A 24145-nucleotide genomic window follows, 5' to 3' on the forward strand; every position below is an offset into this window, starting at 1 on the left:
AACGCGAGTGTGGAGTCGATCGCAGATCTGCAAAGGCGCTCCACACTCGCGGTCGCGGCTTCGCGAGTGTGGAGGGAGCTTTAGCAGTTACGTAGGAAGTGGCGCGGGTTGCCAACTGTCACTGGTTTGCAGAGATGGCGCCATCATAGCTTGCCCCTTTTTCTACGAGATTTGGCTTAAAGAGCTGGCATCCAGGGCATTAAAAAAACAAAAATTTGACACAATGAGGGCTATCGTTTTTTTGCTCACCAGTTGGCGCCTCTGTTGATGGTGGTCCAAAAGACTAAAGAACAGCTGTCAGTCATTGAAGTGACAAGTGACATTTGACATTTCGAACTATGGAAAAGACCACCATCTACACTAGCGCCCCTAGCGGCGAATTCATACGCGTTAGCCCTCATTCAGGATTGGGCAAGCTATGCTGGCGTCATCTGCTAATGAGGGCTATCGTTTTTTTGCTCACCAGTTGGCGTCTCTGTTGATGGTGGTCCAAAAGACTAAAGAATAGCTGTCAGTCATTGAAGTGACAAGGGACATTTGACATTTCGAACTATGGAAAAGACCACCATCTACACTAGCGCCCCTAGCGGCGAATTCATACGCGTTAGCCCTCATTATTTCGACCGGCCAACCTCATTTCTTGTCAGACATTATTGCAAATCACATGCCTTCTTTGGCGATGTTGGAGAGGCCATTACAATTTTTAAAACTCTAACCAGACTACTATATAATCGAATTTTGCAGCTACTCCAACAGAATTGCAGTTCTCAAGTTTCGGCTAGCACCAAACCAGACCCTAACGGTGATCCAAGTCTACGCACCTACATCCGCGCACTGCGACGACGAGGTTGAGGACTTTTACGACCTTCTAAACAAGGCTTGCGAGGAGCATCGAGGATCCTGGAGTATTATCCTCGGTGACTTCAACGCTAAGATAGGGCCCAGACAAGAACTGGACAGCGATGAAATTCTCGGACCATACGGGTTGGGAGACCGGAATATACGTGGTTCTCGCCTGATCCAGTTCGCATTTGGGCAAAGGCTAAAAGTCAGCAACAGCTTCTTTCCAAAAAAACTACAACGCCGCTGGACTTGGGTGTCGCCAAATGGGCAAACCAAAAACGAGATCGATTTCGTACTTACCACAAACAACGACATAATAAGTAATACAGGAATTTTAAATAAAATGCAATTTAACTCAGACCACCGACCTCTTCGGACCACCTTAAAATTTAATTTTAAAATACACCGCAAAAACATATTCTCAAGACGACACAAAAAACTAGACAGAGCCACACTAACAGCTAACTACGATCAGTATAATTTGGAACTGCAAAACAAATTTAGCACATTAAATACAGGCGTCGACGATACAGAAACTCAATATGACAACATTTTGAATGCGATTCAATCCGCGAATAGTAAAATCAAGACCATCCAAAAGAAACGCACTGTATTATCAAATGCCACCAGAAATTTAATAAAAGAGCGGACTGGTTTCGAAATAGGCTCTGCTGAGTACCGTGCAATAGACAGGAAGACTAAACGAAGCATCCGAACCGACCTCCGCAACCACAACACTAATCTAGTCGCAACAGCACTAATTAATAATAGATCACTTAGAACCGCAAAAAATGGAATAAAGAAAGGGAAATCATGGATCACCAGCTTAAAGGATGAAAATGGCCAAAAGCATAGTGACAGGAACAAAATTATGGACATCTGCACACAATTCTATACTTCTCTATATTCGGAGCCATCCAACTCACATAGCACACCAGAGTATTACTGTGCTGAAACTATCTCTCCCATCACAACCGAGGAAGTGGGTAAAGCCATGTCCACGATGAAGTTCGATAAAAGCCCTGGAGCTGACGGAATTAGCACAGAAGAACTTGTTTTCGGAAAGACCAACCTTTTACTTCCCCTTACCAAATTATTCAATAACATCATAAAAACAGGAAAATTACCCCAAAAGCTGCTTCATTCTCATATGATACTCTTGTATAAGAAAGGCGATAAGTTCGACATAGGCAACTATCGCCCCATCAGTCTGGTTTCTCATATTTACAAAATATTTATTAAAGTTATCGAATGTCGTATTGCTGGGCAGCTCGACCGACATCAACCCCCCGAACAGGCAGGCTTTCGTCCCGGATTTTCCACCACCGACCACCTCCACACACTCAACCAAATCATTGAAAAGTATAATGAATTTAAGATCCCCCTGTATTTAGCATTTGTTGATTACAGGAAAGCATTTGATAGCTTAACCCATTCTGCCATAGTAACCGCACTCATAAATCAAAACATTAATCCTACCTATATAAACCTAATCAAAAATATATACAGTAATAGCACCGCCGATATAAAACTTCAGTACTCCGGTCCGTCGTTCCCTATACAACGAGGTGTTAAACAGGGTGATCCGCTGTCTCCTAAACTATTCACAAGCACCCTCGAAGAAGTTTTTAAGAGCCTGGCGGTTTCCTGGGGGGCTGAGGGAATAGTCGTCGGTGATAGGAGGCTATCTAATCTTCGATTCGCCGACGACATTGTTCTCTTTGCCCCTTCTGCAGCAGAACTACAGAAAATGCTCCAAGATCTGAGCAACGCAAGCCTTCAGGTCGGACTTCAAATGAACCGCGCAAAGACAAAGGTGATGACCAATAGCAAGACACGAGATAGTGTCGAGGTAGACGGGCAGATCATACATTATGTTGACGAGTACATCTACTTGGGCCAGCTAGTTTCTTTCAGTAACAGGCAAGACAAGGAAGTTGAGCGCCGTGTTCAAAATGCCTGGAAGAGCTACTGGTCTATGAAAGAGCTAATGAAGGGTAACCTTCCATTGTCACTGAAGCGCAAACTCGTTGACATGTGTGTTCTGCCTGTTCTAACCTACGGCGCCCAAACTTGGTCACTCACAGAGATCCAGAAGTCCAAACTGAAGGTTTGCCAACGCGCTATGGAGCGCAGCATTCTAGGTGTTAAACTAGCTGATCGCATAAGAAACACCACGCTGCGCTCAAAAACCGGCATCGCTGACGTAGGCGAGAAAACCGCTAGGCTCAAATGGGACTGGGCCGGTCACGTCCACCGCATGCATCCGGAGAGGTGGGCTAGCTTAGCAACCAAGTGGATGCCGGTAGAGGGGCGTGGACAGGGCAGGCCCAAACGGAGATGGCGGGATGACCTGGACAGCTTCCTGAACAACTGGCCCGAGGAAACACCAAATCGGGAGTCGTGGAAATCAAGGGGAGAGGCCTTTGCCCAGCAGTGGGACACTTAGTAGGCTTAAAAAAAATAAAAACCAGACTACTGCACAGCATCGCGACCTTGGTGCGGTCAAAATATCTCTTTCTCGCTCTAACTTATAGCTGCGTTCTTCCCGCACGTACGGCGACCACCTTAAGGGTCCTCCACACTCATGCGCGAATCACGGCGCGAAGCCGCGAACGCGAGTGTGGAGCCTAGTTCACTGATTAGCGACTGGCTTCGCGCCGCGATGAGTGTGGAGGGCCATTTACATTTTTTGTACACATAGTGATACGTGCGCCCGCGCCGCACCAGTCGCGGTGCCGTGCGGTAGTCTTTTACGCTTTGATTTTTTTTTTCTACAGGCAACAGAACAGCTTTACGTGAGCTTGCATTTTCGACGTAAACGAATTGTCATTCACATTCACATTCATTCATTTAGAAAATCCACGAACTCACAGATTTATTGAAATATCTCGAGTACAGCCAATGAATCTAGTTTTCTGTGAGTAAAGTTTAGTTTGTCATAGCGTATTTTTATAAAAAATAAACAAGTGTTTTTGTTTTAGTGATGTGTGAACGGCATCGAGGAAGCTGGTGCTTACTCGTTATTGCGCTTTGATTAGTGTTTGTATTGTTTTACAGAAAATACAAGTAATAAGAGTATAATGGACCGTCTTTTACGTCTCGGCGGAGGGATGACGGGGCTGTCGCAGGCGCCCCCGCCTACAGACGCTCCGGTGGTGGACACCGCCGAACAAGTATACATTTCGTCTTTGGCCCTCCTTAAAATGCTGAAACATGGTCGTGCTGGTGTCCCCATGGAGGTCATGGGTCTTATGTTAGGTAAATTTTGCTTTATTTTATTTACAAGTTTACTATTGTAGCAACAAACAATCATAACCTAAATTTGGTTTACATGACACAAATATGGGCCAGCCTTTTTATTCACTCATAAGTAATGTTTTAGTCCATTTTGACTGCTTAGGAGTTAGATTAAGTAGAAAATATGACCATTTGTAGATTTGATGACATGGCATTATTGAAATACCATGATCACCAAGGATTGTCTTAAAATGTTTTTGTTAAGAATTACCTATTATTTACTAATTTATAGCCCTTTTATTTCAATTTAATACAAATGATCAATGTTTTTTTAGTTTGAAATACTAGTATTCTAGAACTAAAGACCTTACCTTGTCTCTCAGTTTGGTGTGCCGGTTACCTTGTCTCTCAGTTTGGTGTGGCGGTTACCTTGTCTCTCGGTTTGGTGTGCCGGTTACCTTGTCTCTCAGTTTGGTGTGCCGGTTACCTTGTCTCTCAGTTTGGTGCGGCGGTTACCTTGTCTCTCGGTTTGGTGTGCCGGTTACTTTGTCTCTCAGTTTGGTGTGGCGGTTACCTTGTCTCTCGGTTTGGTGTGCCGGTTACCTTGTCTCTCGGTTTGGTGTGCTGGTTACCTTGTCTTCTTCAACAACTTCCACTGTTGTCTGTTTTTGATATTTACCTTCACAAGTTAGGTCCTCTTAGCAATTTTAATTCATCTTCTTTTTTTGTGATTTTCTTTTCTATAAGGCTTGTTCCATTCTTATACCTAAATCTAGTTTATCAAGTTCCTAAAAAACCTTATTTGCCCCAAGGTCTTTGAGACAAGTCCATTTAACATCATGCTAACCTTTTGTATGCAGGAATGTGAACCTACGAAAATGTTCTTGATAACGGCACAAATATACACGGGTATATGATGTGTTGTGATTACAGTTTATGGGCATATTATTTTTATGTTAGGACCAGAGATAATATTCATGGCATTATAAATCGCAATAATGTGGACATGATATCTAAAAAGCAATAATTTCTTAACTGAAATTTCTAAATAAGTATCAATGTTCCTATTCATTCAGCTATACATAGATGCTTCTATTGACAATAAAACTTGAAAAACTTTTGTCATAATACTATTGTTTATGAATCCTGCCAACCATCTTGATGTGATATTTCCAGGTGAATTTGTGGATGACTACACAGTTCGCGTGATAGATGTATTTGCGATGCCTCAGACTGGTACAGGTGTGTCAGTAGAGGCTGTAGATCCTGTCTTTCAAGCTAAGATGTTGGACATGCTGAAGCAAACAGGACGCCCGGAAATGGTGGTTGGCTGGTAAGAACTTGTCCCCTACTTATTATTATAAATTCAATATACGCGATATAATCCGTTTTCATAGTTTTATTTCAGAAATTAATATTGTTGAGTAGTGTTCATTCCTACAATATTTCAATAGTTGATGGTCTAAGACCAGAACTGTATGCATATGCAGAAGGTAGCATGTAGCATTCGGTTCTTGACGACCGCGACGCACGACCGCGGCCTTGCGACCACAGTCGCCTGTCGGTCGGCGACTGATAGCATATGGATCATCGCTACCAAGGCGAGGCGACCGACGACCCAAGCTCACTTTTGCTGCCTTTGCCGTACAGGACGGTTGTTTCAAGATGTCGGAAGTTTTAACTACAAATAGAAATATAATTATTCAACAGTTATAAATATTTATTCAATGCTTTTCCTATTTCTTCCCAAATATTTTGTCTCACAATGTTATCTTTGTAAGATTTGAGCCTTACATCATCTATAGGTGGGTTTTTAGACACTAATTCCACCAATATCTCATCCTTCTGCGAAGAAAACGCCGCCATTTTGCGTGCGTCTCGACTCTCGGCAGTGTACGATACTGCCTCTGGAGCGACCGCGTCGCGCGGCTTGTGTCGCTCGCTGGCCACACCCACTGGTCGCGCGACGCGGTCGCTTGCATCCGTCAGTGTTTCATAGTAATCCATACAAAACAGTGGGTCGCGGTCGCCGGTCGCGGTCGCGCGTCGCAGTCGCCAACAACCAAATGCTACTGGAATATTGTAACATGTGAATAGCTCTTCTTATTAACCTAGCAATATATTTAAAATAAAACGAACTAATTCCGCCCCAGGTACCACTCACATCCTGGATTCGGTTGCTGGCTGTCAGGCGTCGACATCAACACACAGCAGTCATTCGAGGCCCTCTCCGAGCGCGCCGTCGCCGTCGTCGTCGACCCCATCCAGTCCGTCAAAGGAAAGGTCGTTATCGATGCATTCCGTCTCATCAACCCTAACATGATGGTTCTCGGCCAGGAGCCCAGACAGACCACCTCCAACTTGGGACATCTTCAAAAACCCTCAGTACAAGCGCTCATCCATGGCCTGAATCGTCATTACTACTCCATCAGTATAAACTACCGTAAGAACGAATTGGAACAGAAAATGCTGCTGAATCTTCACAAAAAGTCCTGGATGGACGGACTCACACTATCAGACTATAAGGAGCACTGCGCGATCAACGAAACCACAGTTACAGACATGTTAGACTTGGCTAAGAATTATAACAAGGCCTTGGAAGATGAGGAAAAGATGACGCCCGAACAGCTCGCCATCAAGAACGTAGGCAAGCAGGATCCCAAGAGGCATTTAGAAGAGAAAGTAGATGTCCTAATGTCAAACAATATAGTTCAAAATCTAGGAGCGATGCTGGACACCATGGTGTTCAAATGATCGTGACGTGGGACGTTTTGTACCGTACAGTGTTATTTAAGGCTATAAAGTGGCAAATAAAGGAATCCATTCTCGCAGTACACCGTGTCTCATGTCCACTTGTGTATATTACTTATATATTATTATGTATTAATTTACTTAATTATATCGCAATAAAACAATTCTTATTTTAACACATTAATTTTAATGGAAAATTTGTCGGGGCGCTATCTCCTGACGAATATCTTCCAGTCTTTGTTTCACAGTGGGGTAATAATCAAGATTATTGGCGAAGTCAATGTCAAACATTGGGCCCAATCCCTTCTGTGAGTTGACGATATGTTTTATAATGCTCTTGGCTTTGCGGAAGGCTTCCTTAGAATCATCCAAGGCAATCTGCAAGCGAGGTACATGTGAGAAGCCAGATTATGGAAATTATAATTAGTAGACTAATGGTAATGTATGTACATACATATTCTAGACAAATTACGCTACATAGGAAATGTAAGCAGATCAAAGTATTTCGCACATGCGGAATCTAATTTGAACCTTACATCAAAGTACCAAGGTTGATTTCTAATAAAAGGATATCGATATATTAGGCTACACGCCTGAAAAAGGGATACATTTATATTTGAAGTTTGTTGTATTGTAGTTGATTTATTCCAATTCCGTATATGAAAAGCGCGAATCAAATATTATAATAGCTTCTGTGAGGAATTTAAGAGGCCCACTGACTATCAGTCCGCCGGACGATATCGGCCTGTCAGTTAGAACAAAAATTTGACAGTTCCGAACAACTGACAGGCCGATATCGTCCGGCTGTCCGAAAAGCAGCGGTCAGCATAACGAGAGATATTCCCATGCGGGCGATTGTCTTCTCTCAGAAAAAGTATCTACTCCCATTGATATATAAATATTACTTTTCCCCTCACTAGCTCGGAAAGTTGTCTTTTATCCTTTAAAACAAGCGGGGAAAAACGCATTTTATCCACTAGTGGGGAAAGTAATTTGACCTTGGATGGAGCGTGTTTAAGTAGCTTGACAGATAACAAAACGTAAAACGCTCATAATAATGGTTCGTTCGATATTAATTATTCGATATAAATGGTATATAAATATAAATGGTTTGAGAATCTAATAAAAAATACCAAATTTAGCTTTATTTAATGATTTTATGTCATAAACCTTAAAGTTCCATAAGAAACGTTTGTTTTTAATAATGATGTTAAATATAATTCTGAACGCACAAGTTGAGTCGATGCAATTTCAAAACGCATCATTGACATTTCATACGTCAGAAATGTCAACATTGTCAACACAATTTTTACTTAATAACTTCTCACGTAAAAATACAGTTTTTGTTATAATATCGTAAAAAATAAGTGATTCCAGTGATAAAGTGTGATCTAACTCCTGTGGATGTTGCACTTTCCTCGCTATAGTGAGGTGAAAAGTTTTGTGTTACACACGGGTGCAAATGTATTTTACTACTCGTGTGTTGAAACACTCGCTACGCTCAGGATTCTATTTTAGAATCTCTCGCTTCGCTCGTGGTTCAACTATAGAATCCTTTCGCTTGCTCGTGTTTCGATTCCACACTCGCGGGTAAAATACAACTTTGCACCCTTGTATAACAAATAACTATTGTAAATGCAGGCCTTACGGGCACTACGTAGTGGCCAGAAAATTGGTGCGCAAATGGCGTTTGTGCACATTCCGTTGGTGCGCATGTTCGCATACGGGCCTAACTTTACTTTTGAAATCTGTGCCTACTCAGCGGCAGTAAACCTCTTCGTGTCTCTATGACTGTAGGCTGGATACATTCGAGACAGTGTTCCATTTTTCCATTATTTCAAAACGTATTAAGCAGTCTATGCTGAATAAAAAATTGATTAATAAAAGCGGCTCGCATTCACACGGTGTCTCATATTCCTAGACACGTAGGTTTCCTGCGCCATGAAATAGCAGGGTGCCTAGCCAAGATGCCAATCGTTCGCGCCGTAGCGAACGATATGGTCATCTTTCTTTATCACTCTTTTATATTAGTGCGACAGAGACATTGACGTTTCGTTCGCTACAAAGCGTAAACGATTGGCATTTTGGCTAGGCACCCAGATCTCTGATGGCTTTCCCGCCGCCGTTTGGACAGACGTCAAAATAATAAACATAACAACTCGCTGTTTATAAACTATTTACTAACAGTATCATGAAACAATCCTGGACACAGGCGGTGTATACTCTCGTAGTCGTCTCTCAAAGTTGCGGAAACTGTCGCCGTGGGCGTCTGGAAAGTAATATGAGCCTCAATTATTTTGCCATGGCTTGGCAGTTGGCTACGAATAGTGTCGACTTTCAATTCTACCAATAGGAACTACATTTAATGCTGCTGGTTTTCCTTTGTTCCCGGTAAAATGGAAATTGATATCTTATTGAATTAAAGCATAGCCTGCAGCGTCTGTTTAATAGTACCTAACGACGGCGGAAGTTAAAAAAAGCGAGTCGGACTCGCGCACGAAGGGTTCCGTACCATTACGCAAAAAACGGCAAAAAATTACGTTTGTTGTATGGGAGCCCCACTTAAATAAGTATTTATTTTATTCTGTTTTTAGCATTTGTTGTTATAGCGGCAACAGAAATACATCATCTGTGAAATTTTCAATTGTCTAGCTATCACGGTTCATGAGATACAGCCTGGTGACAGACGGACAGACAGACAGACAGCGGAGTCTTAGTACCTAATAGTTTTTGCCCTTTGGGTACGGAACCCTAAAAAGTATGTGTCACTAATGTCACTGCTATGATCCCGATAAACTTCGTTCGTTTCTCTATTTGATTTGAACTTCGACGTTGACTGGTAGAGAATGCCCTGTGGCATTAAGTCAGCCTTTTGTATTGTAAGGTTTTCATTTGTGCAATAAAGGTTAAATTATTAAATATCTGTTAAGTTACCCGCTTACTCACTGATTTGACAAATCTTAGGCGCGACTGATTAATCCTGTCGCGATCCTGTTAAATCCTAAGTTAACAGAATATTAGGTACCTTGGTGTAGTAAGTAAGCTGCTGAAGGATAGATTCTGGGCTGTCTGCTAGTGTTAGCCGACGGGTGGCCACCCGAACGGATGGGCTTGGACCTGCAAAGAGAACCCGCTAAAAATCTTCCTAAAGGTTCAGGCTACCGCGAACATTGACAATTGAAATTTCATATTTATCTGTATTTTAGTAGTACTCGCAGTTAAACTCGTTCGTTAATACTTACCTATGGGTATTTGGATACTATAGAGTTGAAGTCACGTATACAATAACGATATTGGGTACTAATAGTTGTTTTATAAGGGGGCAAAGTTGTTGTTTAACCGCTCTTGCTAATATTGACACCCGAGGAAGCGAGATTCCATAATTGAACCACGAGCGTAGCGAGTGGATCGAAAAGTGGAATCTTGAGCGTTGCGAGAGTTTCAAGGCAAATTTTGCCACCAAGTGAAATACAAAACTTTTCACCACACCAACGCGAGGGAAATTCTAACTGTAAAATATCAAACAAGATCAAATCAAATCTAAATGAAATTTATTAAACATTTTTCATTCCAAATCATCATTTTACTGTTAATTCTACCAGCCCACACAAGGAAACAACTCAAAATTTGCATGAGATTACTTTGCCCCCCATGTGGATAAAATGCAACTTTCTCATCAGTTTTTGAACAATCAAGAGAGCCTTTACCAGCTCGTGTGGTGAAAAATGATAGGGAGTTTTTAAAATTAGTATTCTTTTTCGTAAGATAGCAAGTTGAACCGCAGCCAACTGCAAAATCGACCAAAAAGTTTCTTCAAGGTTTTTTTAATTTTTTTTTAGGTTACCTAATATCGTGCGCTCAAGTCACAGTCAGTAGTCACTCATTCATTCATTCAATATACTGTTTTTCCGACGCTGTGTTGTGTGTAATCTAATCATATGAAAATGAATGTTTTTTTAATAACTATCGTTACAAGTTTGTTTAGTCATAATCATTCGCTCAACTCTTCTGGCGATACCTATACCTAAGTGTTAGCTGTGCTTTTGATTTGAACATTTTTAGCTATAATATGTACATACAGATGTTTATAAGTGTGTGCGAGACGAACGGCGAATAATGTCGATTAACATTAGTCAATAACCTGCTTCACTCATCTCAAGCAGTCCCGTCTCCAGAAGAAACGCAAGCCACAGGTCCGCATCCTCTAGATTATCGTAAATTCCCTTGGTTGGCGAGCCTATGGCCGCTGGTGGACTATCGGCGAGGCATTTACTAATGGATATGCCTTTACTTTCCTGATCTGCAAAAAATGGGATGATAGTTCATAAGTTCATAGCTTATACAACTCGGGGAACAAGAGGTCCAGCCGAGTAGCTGAAGATGCCGGTTCGTATCCAGCCTAACGCCACTGCGGTGCATTCCCATTTGTCCCCGCCTGATATACCTAGCTAGTATTACAGTGTGGAAGAATGAATGGGCCCTGGAGGGAAAGTACCCCAAAACCTTAAGTTAGCTCATTATGCTTAAAGGAAACATTCTTTTATTTTTGAAAATAAACAAAACTGCATTCAAAGACTTCATTTTTTTTTTCAATTTTGCTTGTCTAAAATAATATTCGATTTTATGGATATTTTGTACGACAGACGAGTGTAAGACCTAATGTTTCTTGGAGAAATGTTATCATTCATTAACTGTATCGAATAATAGAATAAAATACCGTGTTTATTTATTTTTATTTTTAGTCGGTTCGATTCAGGGTGAAACAAGCGAATTTCAAAAAATCTTTGAATGCAGTTTTGTTTCTTTAAAAAAATAAAAGAATGTTTCCTTTGAGCAAAATGATCTAACTTAAGGTTTTAAGGCACTTTCCCTCCAGGGCCCATTCATTTTTTCCACACTGTATACTTGGGAAGGGACTTCGGGCTTTTACAGTAATATATACATACATCATACTTGTCAGAACGATCCGATAGTACCGGATCGGTGCGATCCTAGTCATTTAGTCATTTATTCAATATTGCATTGTCATGTACATAATAAGGTATTACATTTTATATAGCCAGTTCATGACACCCTGTAAGGGCACACAATAGTACAGTTTTTCTATTCTATTAATTCTAATCTACATATTGTAATTAAGGTAACATAATAAAAATAACATATTAGCGTATCAGTAACCTATTAGTTAGTCTCATAAATTAATTTAGTAACTTCAACAATAGCGACGTCAACAATGCACCGATAATAATGTCTGATTGAATTAACTTGTCAAATTATTATAATTATTATTTATTTAATGAATGTCAATTAATATTAAAGTTATGGCAGCAATATGTCAAGTTAACAGTCTTACACTAATTCGATGTCATATTTATCTAACGTATTATCTTCCAGGAATGATTCGACTGTGTAATAGCAGCGTTTTACCTGAAATAAAACGCATATTAAAATACTTACCTCACTGGAAGCTTTATAATTGAGAGAGCATATCTGTTTCCGTCGAATTATCACCAGTCTAGTGCTTTATTTGACTCTTGTTTCTGGCAACAGTGGCGACACCTGGCGGACCGCGCCATTTTTACACCAGGTAAAAGATGTCCGGTGAACTGTTTGTCATTGGCTCAATTTCACCAGGCAGAAATTAAATGAAAGCTTCCAGTGAGGTAAGTATTTTAATATGCGTTTTATTTCAGGTAAAACGCTGCTATTAAATTACTCTACCGTCACTGGAAGCTTTATAATTGAGACCTGTTTGTTATCGCCTGGTGTCGCCCCTTATTAGATTAATTCTAATGTATTATAGCGCCAATGTGATTGATTAGTATCTGAATTTATGATGACTGAAATATATGATACTGAAATATCGATTTCAATTATTTTATTCTTCAAACAGATAATTTTACACTTAGTAGTTCAAATGTAATGATTTATAGTTATTCCTTATTATAATTTATTTATGTACTTATTTTAATTGTATACGCTTGCCTGAACGATCAGGTACAATGATTGCAACCAGGCACAGTGCCTGAGAAATGAAATTTACTTTACTATTACTATATTATATAAATCAATGATCGTAATACCTATACAGAATTAAACAATTGTGTGACATTTGTAGAAGAAATACTTGTTCTTGCTACCTGTCTCCTGTAAAATCGCTGGAAATGTGTTAGCTGATTGCCAGTTTCCACGAGCCATAATGTCATCAAGGGAATGATTTTCCCACCAACTTTTTGAAGCTGCAGCTGATCTAATACTACCTTGGGCAGCTGCTATGTTCGGTTTAAAGAAATTCGCTTCTTTAAACAAAGTTTTTATCTAATTAGCAATGATCGTCCGTGAGGCTGGCTGCGGCCGATTCTTGACACTTGTCATGAACAAATTAAATGATTTATTTAGCAGCATTACGTCTGTCATTTACAAGTGATATGGTTCTTTCTATCCAAAAAAGGGAGATTTAGCATACTGTTACTCGTATTTGCTAATAGTTTCCAACCTGACTGCCTGTAATTACTAGTCTATTTTTGAGCCAAACTGTGGCCAAAAAATGATACATTTATCTGATCTTATACAGTTGTCATAGTCAATCGTAAGCAAGGTTAAATTATGTATGCGCCTACCAGAGCAAAGAAGTAGTAAAGTGGCAGTATGACACATTATTTGGAAAGCATTGTTAAAGAATTATCAGTTAATCAACATCCCAAAATGGGGGTTTAGTCGTTTTAGGACACGTTAAGGAAATCGACTTAAGAACATGTTTTATCAGAACATGTGAACTCAAACAACTTGATGTTTCAGTGTTACACAATGTAGAAACGACTGACTTGTGTAAAAGTATGGTATTATACTGATAATTTATTTATTTGATGTAAATCCGATAAAAATTGTGCTAGTTTATATATATATATTTGTACATGCCAAAGAAATCCAACGTTGCCAAGCTCAAGCTTTTTTGTAAGTTCTTAAAGTCATTTTTCTGCAAGAATTGTTAAGCAATGATAATTGATCTGAGCTCCATGACTAGAGAGTATACTTATACAGAGTATACTTCCAAACCTCGAGAATCATTTCCTCGACTTAGGGAGGTGGTAACCCTGTCGACGTGTCGATGAGATTGAGTTTCTTCCGCAGGTGTCTCAGAGTAAGCGGCCTTGCTAGCGCTCGGGCTTTGAGATCTGCCCGCCAGAACATTTTTTCCCTAGCAAGGCATCATTACCAGAAATATCCCGGTCGATTGGTTCAAGTGAGCGAGGACTATGGGCATCAGAAAAGGTGGTGGGAATACCCACGCGAGTGGATAGTTCCACGGAATACTGAATGCGTGGTACATCGCTTGAGGGTCTTTCAGGTCTCGGGATACATAATATTGTGTACCATGTGGGCTGTTGCCTAGGCGAATAGATCCACCACCGGTATTTCCCACTTCGCAAAAACTGTATCCACGCAAGCCGGTAGTAAGTGCCATTCCGGCGGTAGGTGACGACGCGATAATTGATCGGCTTGACAATTGTACTTCTCCGGTAGATAATGTATGCTAAAGTGTATTTGATTTTGATCTAGAAGATCTAAAGTCCGATGGGTTATGTTTACCAGGGCTAACGATTTCGATCCCCCTTCTTTCATTAGACGGATTACGGCCGTCCTGTTGTCGCATTGTATACGCATCAAACTGTGATGCAACAGGTGAGCGTAACCTTGAAGAACATGAAGAATCGCTAACATTTCTTTCTGATTGCAATGAAGGTTCCGAAGCTCCCGAAAGAGCTAGGTCGTTCAACTGCGACCCGGACATCGGTTTTAGAAAATTGGTGGGGAGGGTGATGTAGAGTTGTTGACGCCTGTCAACTTTATACCCACCAATTTAATCGCTCGACACACTTTGCGGTATTAGGAACGATGTGTTCGATGGGTCTGGCAGGGTGAAATTTACTTACCATCGATACTTATGAGGGTTCGAATAAAGATTTTGACATGATCTAGTAGTATGGCATTTTGATGGACAATCAGAAAATCGTCTAGGTAAACTACAATTCTGACATTCCATTGTTGCCGCAAGGTCTGAGCTACCCAATTTGTCAGTATTGACAACGTTTTTGTCAATTTTGTCAGTATAGAAAATACACTTGGCGTACGTGCGTGAAACGTGAGACTTGTACGTGGAAGTATATTATGATTATTATGGCATATACCTGCACACCCCGTCATTTGGTTGAGGAAGTCGGGTATCCGATGCATGTTTATGTGGTGAAACGGTTCGATCAGTATATAAACCGTTTAGCGCTTTCAAGTTGAAAATTGGTCGAGCTGATCCGTCCGATAAAAGGAAAAGAGGAGAAATGAAGCTTGGTGACGGTTAGTGCTACACTTAGAATGCCTTGAGCCTTCATTTTGAGCACGGAGCATCATTGACATCATTAACTATATATTGACGATCGGTCTGCAGTGGGTAGTGACCCTGCCTATGAAGCCGATGGTCCCGGGTTCGAATCCCGGCAAGGGTATTTATTTGTATGATGAACACAGATATTTGTTCCTGAGAATCCTGAATCATGGGTGTTTTCTATGTATATAAGTATGTATCTATACATATAATAAAGCGGAAGAGGGTCGAAAGTCTGTACATGGAAGATATTCGAAAAAAAATTGGCTGGGGATACTTAGAATCGATAACAGAACACATTCCAACAGTTTTTAGAATTTTTGTCTGTTTATCTGTTTGTCTGTTTATCTGTTTGTCTGTTTATTTGACCGCGCTACAAATGAAAACGGCTGAACGGATTTTGATGCAAACTTTACTAATCTGTCGAAAAAATCCACGGCCAGGTTATAGGCTATAAAAATTTGAGAAATTTTACCCCTAAGGGGGTTAAAAAGGGGATGAAAGTTTGTATGGAGTTCAAGATTTATTTTAAGCTAGCAATTTGAAACTTCGTAAGAAGATATATTATTGGAATACAAGAAAACTAATTTCAGCGTTTTTGAAAATTCATCCCCTAAGGAGGTGAAATAGAGGTTGAAAGTTTGTATGGAGTTCAATTTTTTTTGAGTGCGTTACTTGAAACTTCGTATAATGGGCATATTATTATAATACAGGAAAAGTAATTTTAGCGTTTTCAAGAATTCGTCCCCTAACAGGGTTAAAAGTAACAGGGTTGAAAGTTTGAATCCATTACAAATGCTTTGAAACTTCTTAGAAATGTATGACAGACGATTACAAAAAAACTAATTTTGACGTTTTTGGAAATTTAACCCCTCAGGGGGTTGAAAAGGGGATGAAAGTTTGTCTTGGGGTGCAAATTTTATTTTAAGCCAGGAACTTAAAACTTTGCAAAACGTTAATTATATTAAAAAGCAAGAATTTTTTTTTTCAGCGTTTTTAAAAATTCATCCCCCATGGAAAAAGGGGTTAAAAACTTTATCTTGATAACTATATCATTTTAGCTACTAGGCCAAGTTAGGTATCGTTTTTGTATAAATCGGGTATGCCGAATTCATTTATGATATCAAAATGACACCATTCCCGAGTGAAAACACAAAAAATATGAAAAAAACTTTTTTTAATTTCTCTTTACGCTTAAACCGCTAAACCGATTTAGATAAAATTTGGTATAGAGATAGTTTGAGTCCCGTGGAAGAACATAGGGTAGTTTTTATCCAAAAAATGGAGACTGCGTTTGCATGGAGAAGCGGCCGTGCCCTTTCCTCTTAATAATGGTCACGAAGGTGGGTACTTTAAAAAAAAACATTTTTCAGTAAATGTCAAACGATTTGGGACTTATACGCGTTACCATGCCTTCCCGAAAAAAATCGAATCTTTCGCGAAAGTCTCGCAATGCATTGCGGCCACAAGGGGCACGGTCTCAGGAGTCTAAGAAAAACCACGGTGAGAGACTCAGTGGCGCTCTAGCCAGGCAGGTCGCTTCGCTTTCGGCTGAAACGGCAAGCCAGCGCGAGTCTCAATTGTGATCCCAAATACATCGTACGCAATACATATGTAGACGCAGATCCTGACGGAGTGTGGCGCCGGAGAAGCCGTGTTCATCCTGCGTATCCCCCTCATTCCGAGCAACTTCCCGTTCCGCTTTAAGCGCCTACAGGTCCCCGTGAGCGTCTGCTTCGCTATGACTATCAACAAGTCGTAGGGGCAGACGCTACGCAGTTGCATTTCCCACTCCGAAAACAAAAAAAAAGGGGCAGACACTGCCCGCCGCCGGCGTCATGCTTAGACTGATTTGACTGGAGGACCGATTTGGATGACATGATTTTAATGGGAACACCCAAATATTCCGAAATACGTTTTTCCGATTTTTATAACCACGACTTTCATAATCCCGATTATTTATAAGTCCGAAATATCAAAATTACGATTTTTAAAAATACGATGGAATAAAAGCACGAATGTGCTATTTCCGAAAACTTTAAATCCGATTGTCACTTGACAGAAAGCTTAAAGTTCCGATTTTACACTTTTCCGTAAATATTTTTTTTCCGAATTCCTAAATTCCGAAAAATCATTGTCCGATCGGAAATAAAATAATTCGGTATTCAGAAATTCGGTTTTTTACAAGATTGGAAAAATGAAGTCCGTGATATTCAAATGAAGACTCACGTTTTAGTAATTATTACGGGTACCTGTCGTGCCGCGTCATGTTAAATTCGGCATAAAATATTTTTGGCATAAAAATTCGGCATAAATAAATTAGAACTGCGAACCCGAACTGTTGCTAGAAGTGGGTTAGGTTAGGTTAGAACTGCGACCCCCAAGAAAACGAACTGTTGCCAGAAGTGGGTTAGGTTAGGTTAGAATTGCGACCCCCAAGAAAACGAACTGTTGCCAGAAAAGTGGGTTAGGTTAGGTTAGAACTGCGACCTCCAAGAAAACGAACTGTTGCCAATTTTGAAAATCGTAAATGTAAAATTCGGTGTTTGCCACCATCGGAATTGTTATAGTCGGAATTATGTAGTTCGGAATTTACAAAATTCGGCTTTTTGGGTTTTCGGAAATATAAATCTTCGTGATTTTCATCATTCGTAATTATGACAGTCGGAATTTTGATGGGTCGAGCATTTAAAAATCGGAATGATAAAATTCGACATTCTAAAATTCGGAATAATTTTTTTTCGGAAATATGTAGTGTACCCGATTTGGATAGGTACAGTCAAGGACGTAAAAATACAAAAATGGTACTGTATCGTTCGATATACACCTACTACTCAATGCCGTTTAATTCACGTCAAAAATTTGAATAAGGGCAAAAAAAAACATTTTGGAGTGTAATTTTATTTAGTGGTAGCAAAGAGAATGTAATATTATAGAGCGGTACTGTCATAGTAAATTTTGTAACCACACTAAATTCACTGCCATCTATCGACACACTTTAAAACTAAAAATGAAGATTTATAAAAATACGATAAAATGTATTTAAATATGGATAAATGTTTTTTATTTTATTTGCATTAATTATTTTTATTATTTTGACCCATGTTCTTTCACTGATATGCGTTAAAATTGTTAAATAATAACAAACGAAACCGTTAACGCCCTCTATACGAGAGTAGGCAAAAGGTAGTAGCGACATCTGATCGAGAATCAAATTTTCGTGATTTTCGAGGCACGTTTTTTCCTTAGACTGTATCCATCTATTACGGAGGTACCTAATTGTAAAATATTTTATCTGGACTACAGTCCTCTAGAGTCTAGCGTACCCATTTGTCACTTTACTTTAAGTTCCGTCTCCAGGGGACAGGGAGATAAATTAGGGGTGAATTAGCCGCTTACTGACTCAGACCGAATTCCACGCAGGCGAAGCCGCGGGCACAGCTAGTATTTCTATATATGTATATAGGTATATATCGTCGCCTAGTACTTATAGTACAAGCTTTGCTTAGTTTGGTGCTAGGTCAATCTGTGTAAGATTGTCCCCAAATATTTATTTATTTATATAATTCACCACTAACCTCTGACAGGATTGACTCGTTATCAGGGAAAGCAATTTTTGAGGCAACGTTTGTTTTTAAAACAATTATTATCTTGGCAAAGAGTGTTGACATTGCCAACTGCAATATGCTTGCGAAGCTCACCCATTCTCTGATCACTATCCATTTCTTAAAATAGCAATGCAAATAAATAAATATTAATTCTAGTGCACAATTGAAGAAATTTTCTTTTGACACAGGAGTGTGATGAAAGGGGCCTGATTTTAAATTGGGATACACCAGAAGTGGTTATGCAAGGAATGGTATGCGATACCCTCGTATTAACTTTAATGCAATAGCAAATGAGACAATGGGAGCACCAGAAATACTGGTGCTCCCATTTTCTTCCACTGTATGAGGAAGTGCGCTACCGGCCTACTTGAAACGGTTCCGAGTCATGGTTTCTGCCGTTTCTGGTTGCCTTTGTAACCTCTACTGGAATTTCCTCATCCTCTAGTACTTACCTCCACGACCGGGCCGCGAGCCTCAATTTTGAAACTACGCTCTTCCACTTGTGTGGTAAGCAAGGTGGTTTTTTTGAAGGTTGACCCAAGGGTAATTTGGTTGTTGACAATTTTGCCAATGACATACACCCCGCGAGGGTGCGTCGGTACAGGTTTGCATATGCGTATTTTGCAAGGAAAAGTACCCTGAGCTCGCATTGCACTGAATTCCACGCGATGGAATTGTAGGTTTTTGTATGCCTTGCCCCCGCGAGGGGCGGCTGTTAGGCTGATTTGCCTTGGTAATATCATTATGTTTAAGAGGCCAAACATGTTTCAAACTCCTCCTGCCTTTTCAAGAGGTGATGTAAAAGAATCAGCATCAAAAATGTTATTAGTTGTGCAAGGGGGGATTTTGTTTACTAATGCCTTGACAAGTGGCTCTTTAATTTGGCTTGTAATGGCCTCTCTGCGTATTTCAATAGCTTCGGCGCGGTAACCACAAACTAATTGCAGAAGATCAGAGGAAATCTTTTGTAAATCGAGCTCATCAACTAGTATTTAATTCATAAGAAAAATTTCATACTTTTAGCCCACGATAAAAGACTACGAAATCTATCTTGAATCGCCTGTTTTTGTTTCAAAATGGAGTATGTAATAGCTGCATATGATTCTATCAGAATAAGCTAGATGGCGTAAAGTATCTGTAATATTAAATAATACTTTTATTGAGATATATAAGATTTATTAACAAGAACATTGTACATTGCATCATCATGCATGTATTGACAATAATGACAGTGACAGATGGAAAACGCGGGAGACCTCCGGCCGGCGTTAAGGATGCGTTCCATGCTTCCATGTCATCCTTCCTTTTCAGCGATATCTAGCAGGCGTGATGATTAGCCGGCCACTGCGAGTACTTCGAGTTTGAGGAGCTGTCAGTAGCTGCTGTATTTCTGGACTCGACACAGTCAGTGTGGGTTTTGCTGGTGATATAGGTGACAGCTGCCCTACAGCGACTGGTGACTGGTCTATAGGTGATGGCTGCCCAACAGTGTCTGGATCTTCTGTTCCTGGCTCTGGTGCCTCTGTGGCCAGCTCTGTAGAATTGGCTGTCGGTTTTAGGTGCCAGGAGTTTCTTTTATAAATTGCACCATCATCAGTCTCTACTTTGTAGGCTCGATGACCTTCTTCCGTCACTATTTTTGCGGGGACCCAGTTTTGATGACCTTTTCGTAGCATCACGTTTTCATTACTAACAAACTCTTTATTTTCCTTTTTTCCTCTGTCTGCATATTTCTTTTCCTCTTCTTTAATTTTTTGTAATTGTTTAGTGACATTTCTTATTATTTTTGGTATAAAGAGTTTACTGTTTGTAGGAAGTAAGGTTTTAGTCCTTCTATTAAACATCCTTTGTGCCGGTGACCCAAGATCTAGTCGGGGTGTGTTCCTGTGATGTAGTAACGCTAATTGTAAGTCTGTGTTGTCTTCCATACATTTTTTCATTAAGTTTTTTGCTTCTTGAACATAGCGTTCCGATAATCCGTTGGAGCGTGGAAAGTGTGGACTTGATATTCTGTGTTCAAAGTTCCATTCCTTTCTGAATTGTCTAAACTCTTGGCAGTCATATTGTTTACCACCATCAGTCAATAGTATATCTGGAATTCCAAATGTTGCAAACCAAGATTTCAGATTGTCAATTATGTCCCAGCTGGTAACTCTTTTCAGTTCCTTAAAGTCAAAGAAACCTGAGTAGCCATCTGCTATCACTATATAGTCTTTGCCTTTCAAATGAAATAAATCCGTTGCCACAAGACTCCAAGGGCGTTCTGGTGCTGTTTGTACAACAATAGGCTCCATTGGATTATCATTTTGTACTTTTGCACATGCTGTACAAGATTTCGTGTAATTGACTAAATCCGTAGTCATACCTGGCCAAAATACGTTATCTCGGGCGAGCCGTATTGTGCCTTGAATACCTTTGTGACCCAGGTGGCATTGTTTCATCACTAGTGGTACCATTGATATGGGTACTAGTACCCTGTCGTTTTTGAAAATGAGGTCGTTGTATACACTGAGTGTTTCTCTATAGTGCCAGTATTTTTTTAAGTTATCTGGTAATTGCCCCATTTTTTCAGGCCACCCATCTTGTATAATTTGTTTCAAGTTTTTCAACTCACTGCTATTCTCAATTTCTTGTTTGATTTCTTCTCTGCGGTTTTTTGAAAATGGCACAATAGCACATATTTGTAAGTTTTCTGAGTTAACATCTTCACAGTTTAGCTTCTCACAATCTCGACTCAAAGTGTCGGCTACATACATCTCCGAACCCTTTTTATATGTCACTTTGGGATTATATGGCAAAATCTGGTATAACATTCTTTGTAGTCTTGGTGGTGCACTGGTAAGTGGTTTTCTGAAAATTGTTTCTAAAGGTTTATGATCAGATTCTATTGTTAAGTCCTTGCAACCCCAGATATAGTTATGGAATTTTTTACAAGCCACTAAGATTGCATTGGCCTCTTTTTCCAGCTGACTATAGCCTTGCTCAGTTTTAGTGAAAGATTTAGCACAGTAAGCAATAGGTTTTTCTTTTTGAATCATTACACCACCACAGGCATAACTACTAGAATCAACTGAGAGCAAAATTGGTGCTTGAGGATCATAAAATCCCAGAACAGGTGGGTTTTTTAACAGCTCTTTTAATTTGATGAATGCTTGTTCTTGTGGTTGATCCCAAACCCATTCTACATCTTTGTGTAATAATTGTCTCAGGGGGCTGGTAATGTCTGCCATATTTTTTATGAATTTTGACAAGTAGGTAATTAATCCTAGAAACCGTTGCAGTTCTTTTACGTTTTCTGGTCTCTTAATTTTTGTGATGGTTTCTATTTTTTCCGGATCAGGCTTTAAGCCTTCGCTGGTTACTATGTGGCCCAGAAATTTGACTTCTTGTGTACTGAACACACACTTTTCCTTATTAAGTTTAAGACCTGCGTTCCTAAACTTTTCTAGTACTCTCTGTGTAGTCTTCTCTAATTCGTCTTTACTGGGAGCATGTAGAAGTACATCATCCATTGACACCTCTGTATTTTCCAGGTCCGCTAAGAGTGAGCTCATAACTTGCTGGAAGACTTCTGGAGCTGATGCTAAGCCGAAGGGCATTCTTAAGCAAGAATATCTTCCAAAGGGTGTACTAAATGTGAGATACTCTGATGTGCGGGGTGTCACTTGCAGTTGCCAAAATCCTTTTCTACAGTCTAGCAGTGTGAACCATTTTGAGCCATGAATTCTGGCCGCAATTTCTTCAAGAGTATTAAGTGGGTAATGTCTCCTTTTTAAATTTTTGTTTATATCTGAGGGATCTAAGCACAGTCTTATTTTGTCATTTTTCTTCACTACAACCATAGGTGAAACAGCTGGTGTAGGCTTTGTCACTGGTTTTATTATTTTCTGTTCCACCATGCTATCCAACTCAGCTTTTACTTTTTGTCTTATGGTGTGGGGAATTTTACGTGCCGGGCATATTGGTAAATTTGGATTGTCTACTAAATCAATATCATATTTGTACTGTTTCAGGCAACCAATTCCTTCAAACAAGTCATCATTTATTGTAATAGCATCAATTCTCTTTACTAAATTTAATTTTTCACATGTTTTCCTGCCAAGAATTGGTGTCACTTTTTCATCAACAACATAGTATTTAATCAGGTTTTGCTGTCCTTTACTAATAGTCATCAGTTTATGCATATAGCATATACATGATTACCTCTTCGTTTGTTTTCAGGTCTATGAAACCTGGAGTATGATTGTAAATTTTTTGTATATCAGAGTATCTACCCTCAGACCATGCTGCGCTTCCCAAGCGTTGAACGTCAAGAAGCATTTTAAATAAAATACTGGAGTCTTAGGGACCGAAGGTTCCTTTAATTTCGTTTCAATATCAAAGTGAACGGCAAATTTAAATTTGCGTCTTGACTCTCAGCGTTCGTCAAAAATGCAAGCGATTGTATAATTTCTCACAAAAAGTATAATCGGATAGAAAGATCTGCAAATAAAGCACTATAATAAATTGGTTAATTATTTGGCACAATAATTTAAAATGTAGGTAGTGGTCCGAACAGAAAAACTGTTAAAATATATGACCACATACTCATTTTACTAATATTAGAAATCAAGGTACTTACGTGACGTGGTCACTTTTTACACTTAAATTCACTTTAATTAATATAACGTATTGATTTAAGGAATCACACGTAACAATTTCATTTCATTTTTTAAAATTTAAATTGTAATGGCCGCAGGGTCAGTGAGCCTGACTCGCTGCGGACTTGTTGTTTCGACGGGAAACTGAATGCCAATGACAAACAGTTCACCGGACATCTTTTACCTGGTGTAAAAATGGCGCGGTCCGCCAGGTGTCGCCACTGTTGCCAGAAACAAGAGTCAAATAAAGCACTAGACTGGTGATAATTCGACGGAAACAGATATGCTCTCTCAATTATAAAGCTTCCAGTGACGGTAGAGTAATTTAATAACAATTTTCTATTAATAGGCTTTTCAGTTTAGAGTTAAAAGTTTTCTCATTTAGTTCGTATTTGATTGCATTAGGGATTTTATTAAAAATTTGGATACATTTATACTGTGGTCCATTCTTATACATAGCTAAGTTAGGTCTAGGTAGTAGCAGCTTATTTCTATATTGACTTCTAGTTTTACACGTATTGACTTTTAATGGAAATAATTCTGTGTGTTGTCTGACAAATTGTACACCTACCTAACCTACACCTACAGTGAGTATTGTGGTGTTGTATTTTGGTGCTCACCGTATTTCGAGTTTTGCTGGTCTTGTTCGGTTTTTGGTTCAGTGGCCGGACCAAAGGTATTCG

General features: G+C 39.7%; 3 protein-coding genes across 3 annotated transcripts in view; 1 reads left to right on the forward strand and 2 right to left on the reverse strand.

Annotated features, from left to right (window-relative positions):
• The first annotated feature begins 3624 nt into the window (after positions 1 to 3624).
• On the forward strand, positions 3625 to 7007 carry LOC134746682 (26S proteasome non-ATPase regulatory subunit 14). The gene is made up of 4 exons (XM_063681195.1): positions 3625 to 3763; positions 3904 to 4104; positions 5260 to 5416; positions 6237 to 7007. The coding sequence occupies exons 2-4, from the start codon at positions 3927 to 3929 to the stop codon at positions 6835 to 6837; spliced, it is 936 nt and encodes a 311-aa protein (XP_063537265.1). The 5' UTR covers positions 3625 to 3763; positions 3904 to 3926; the 3' UTR covers positions 6838 to 7007.
• On the reverse strand, positions 6636 to 15069 carry LOC134746906 (uncharacterized). The gene is made up of 5 exons (XM_063681477.1): positions 15024 to 15069; positions 10976 to 11134; positions 9860 to 9951; positions 9020 to 9103; positions 6636 to 7212 (listed from the first exon to the last, which is right to left on the reverse strand). The coding sequence occupies exons 1-5, from the start codon at positions 15067 to 15069 to the stop codon at positions 7021 to 7023; spliced, it is 573 nt and encodes a 190-aa protein (XP_063537547.1). The 3' UTR covers positions 6636 to 7020.
• A 6540-nt stretch (positions 15070 to 21609) lies between these two features.
• Positions 21610 to 24145, reverse strand: part of LOC134746907 (leucine-rich repeat and guanylate kinase domain-containing protein-like) — a 41740-nt gene continuing 39204 nt past the window's right edge. Inside the window, exons 15-16 of the mRNA XM_063681478.1 lie at positions 22113 to 22437; positions 21610 to 21672 (exon numbers count right to left, since the gene is read on the reverse strand). Coding sequence (XP_063537548.1) covers positions 21610 to 21672; positions 22113 to 22437 — 388 coding nt within the window. The remainder of the gene's footprint in view (positions 21673 to 22112; positions 22438 to 24145) is intronic.

The sequence above is a fragment of the Cydia strobilella genome, chromosome 13 (genome assembly GCF_947568885.1).
Source record: "Cydia strobilella chromosome 13, ilCydStro3.1, whole genome shotgun sequence".
Taxonomy (NCBI): domain Eukaryota; kingdom Metazoa; phylum Arthropoda; class Insecta; order Lepidoptera; family Tortricidae; genus Cydia; species Cydia strobilella.

Excerpts from the sequence above, each read along its gene's own strand:
- LOC134746906 (XM_063681477.1), bottom strand. The coding sequence starts at position 15,069 with ATGCATCGGATACCCGACTTCCTCAACCAAATGACGGGGTGTGCAG. Across the intron at positions 11,135-15,023 it reads CCAAATGACGGGGTGTGCAG|ATCAGGAAAGTAAAGGCATA; the intron begins GTATATGCCATA and ends CATTTTTTGCAG. Across the intron at positions 7,213-9,019 it reads CAGGATTGTTTCATGATACT|ATTGCCTTGGATGATTCTAA; the intron begins GTTAGTAAATAG and ends CCTCGCTTGCAG.
- LOC134746682 (XM_063681195.1), top strand. The coding sequence starts at position 3,927 with ATGGACCGTCTTTTACGTCTCGGCGGAGGGATGACGGGGCTGTCGCAG. Across the intron at positions 4,105-5,259 it reads GGTCATGGGTCTTATGTTAG|GTGAATTTGTGGATGACTAC; the intron begins GTAAATTTTGCT and ends TGATATTTCCAG. Across the intron at positions 5,417-6,236 it reads CCGGAAATGGTGGTTGGCTG|GTACCACTCACATCCTGGAT; the intron begins GTAAGAACTTGT and ends ATTCCGCCCCAG.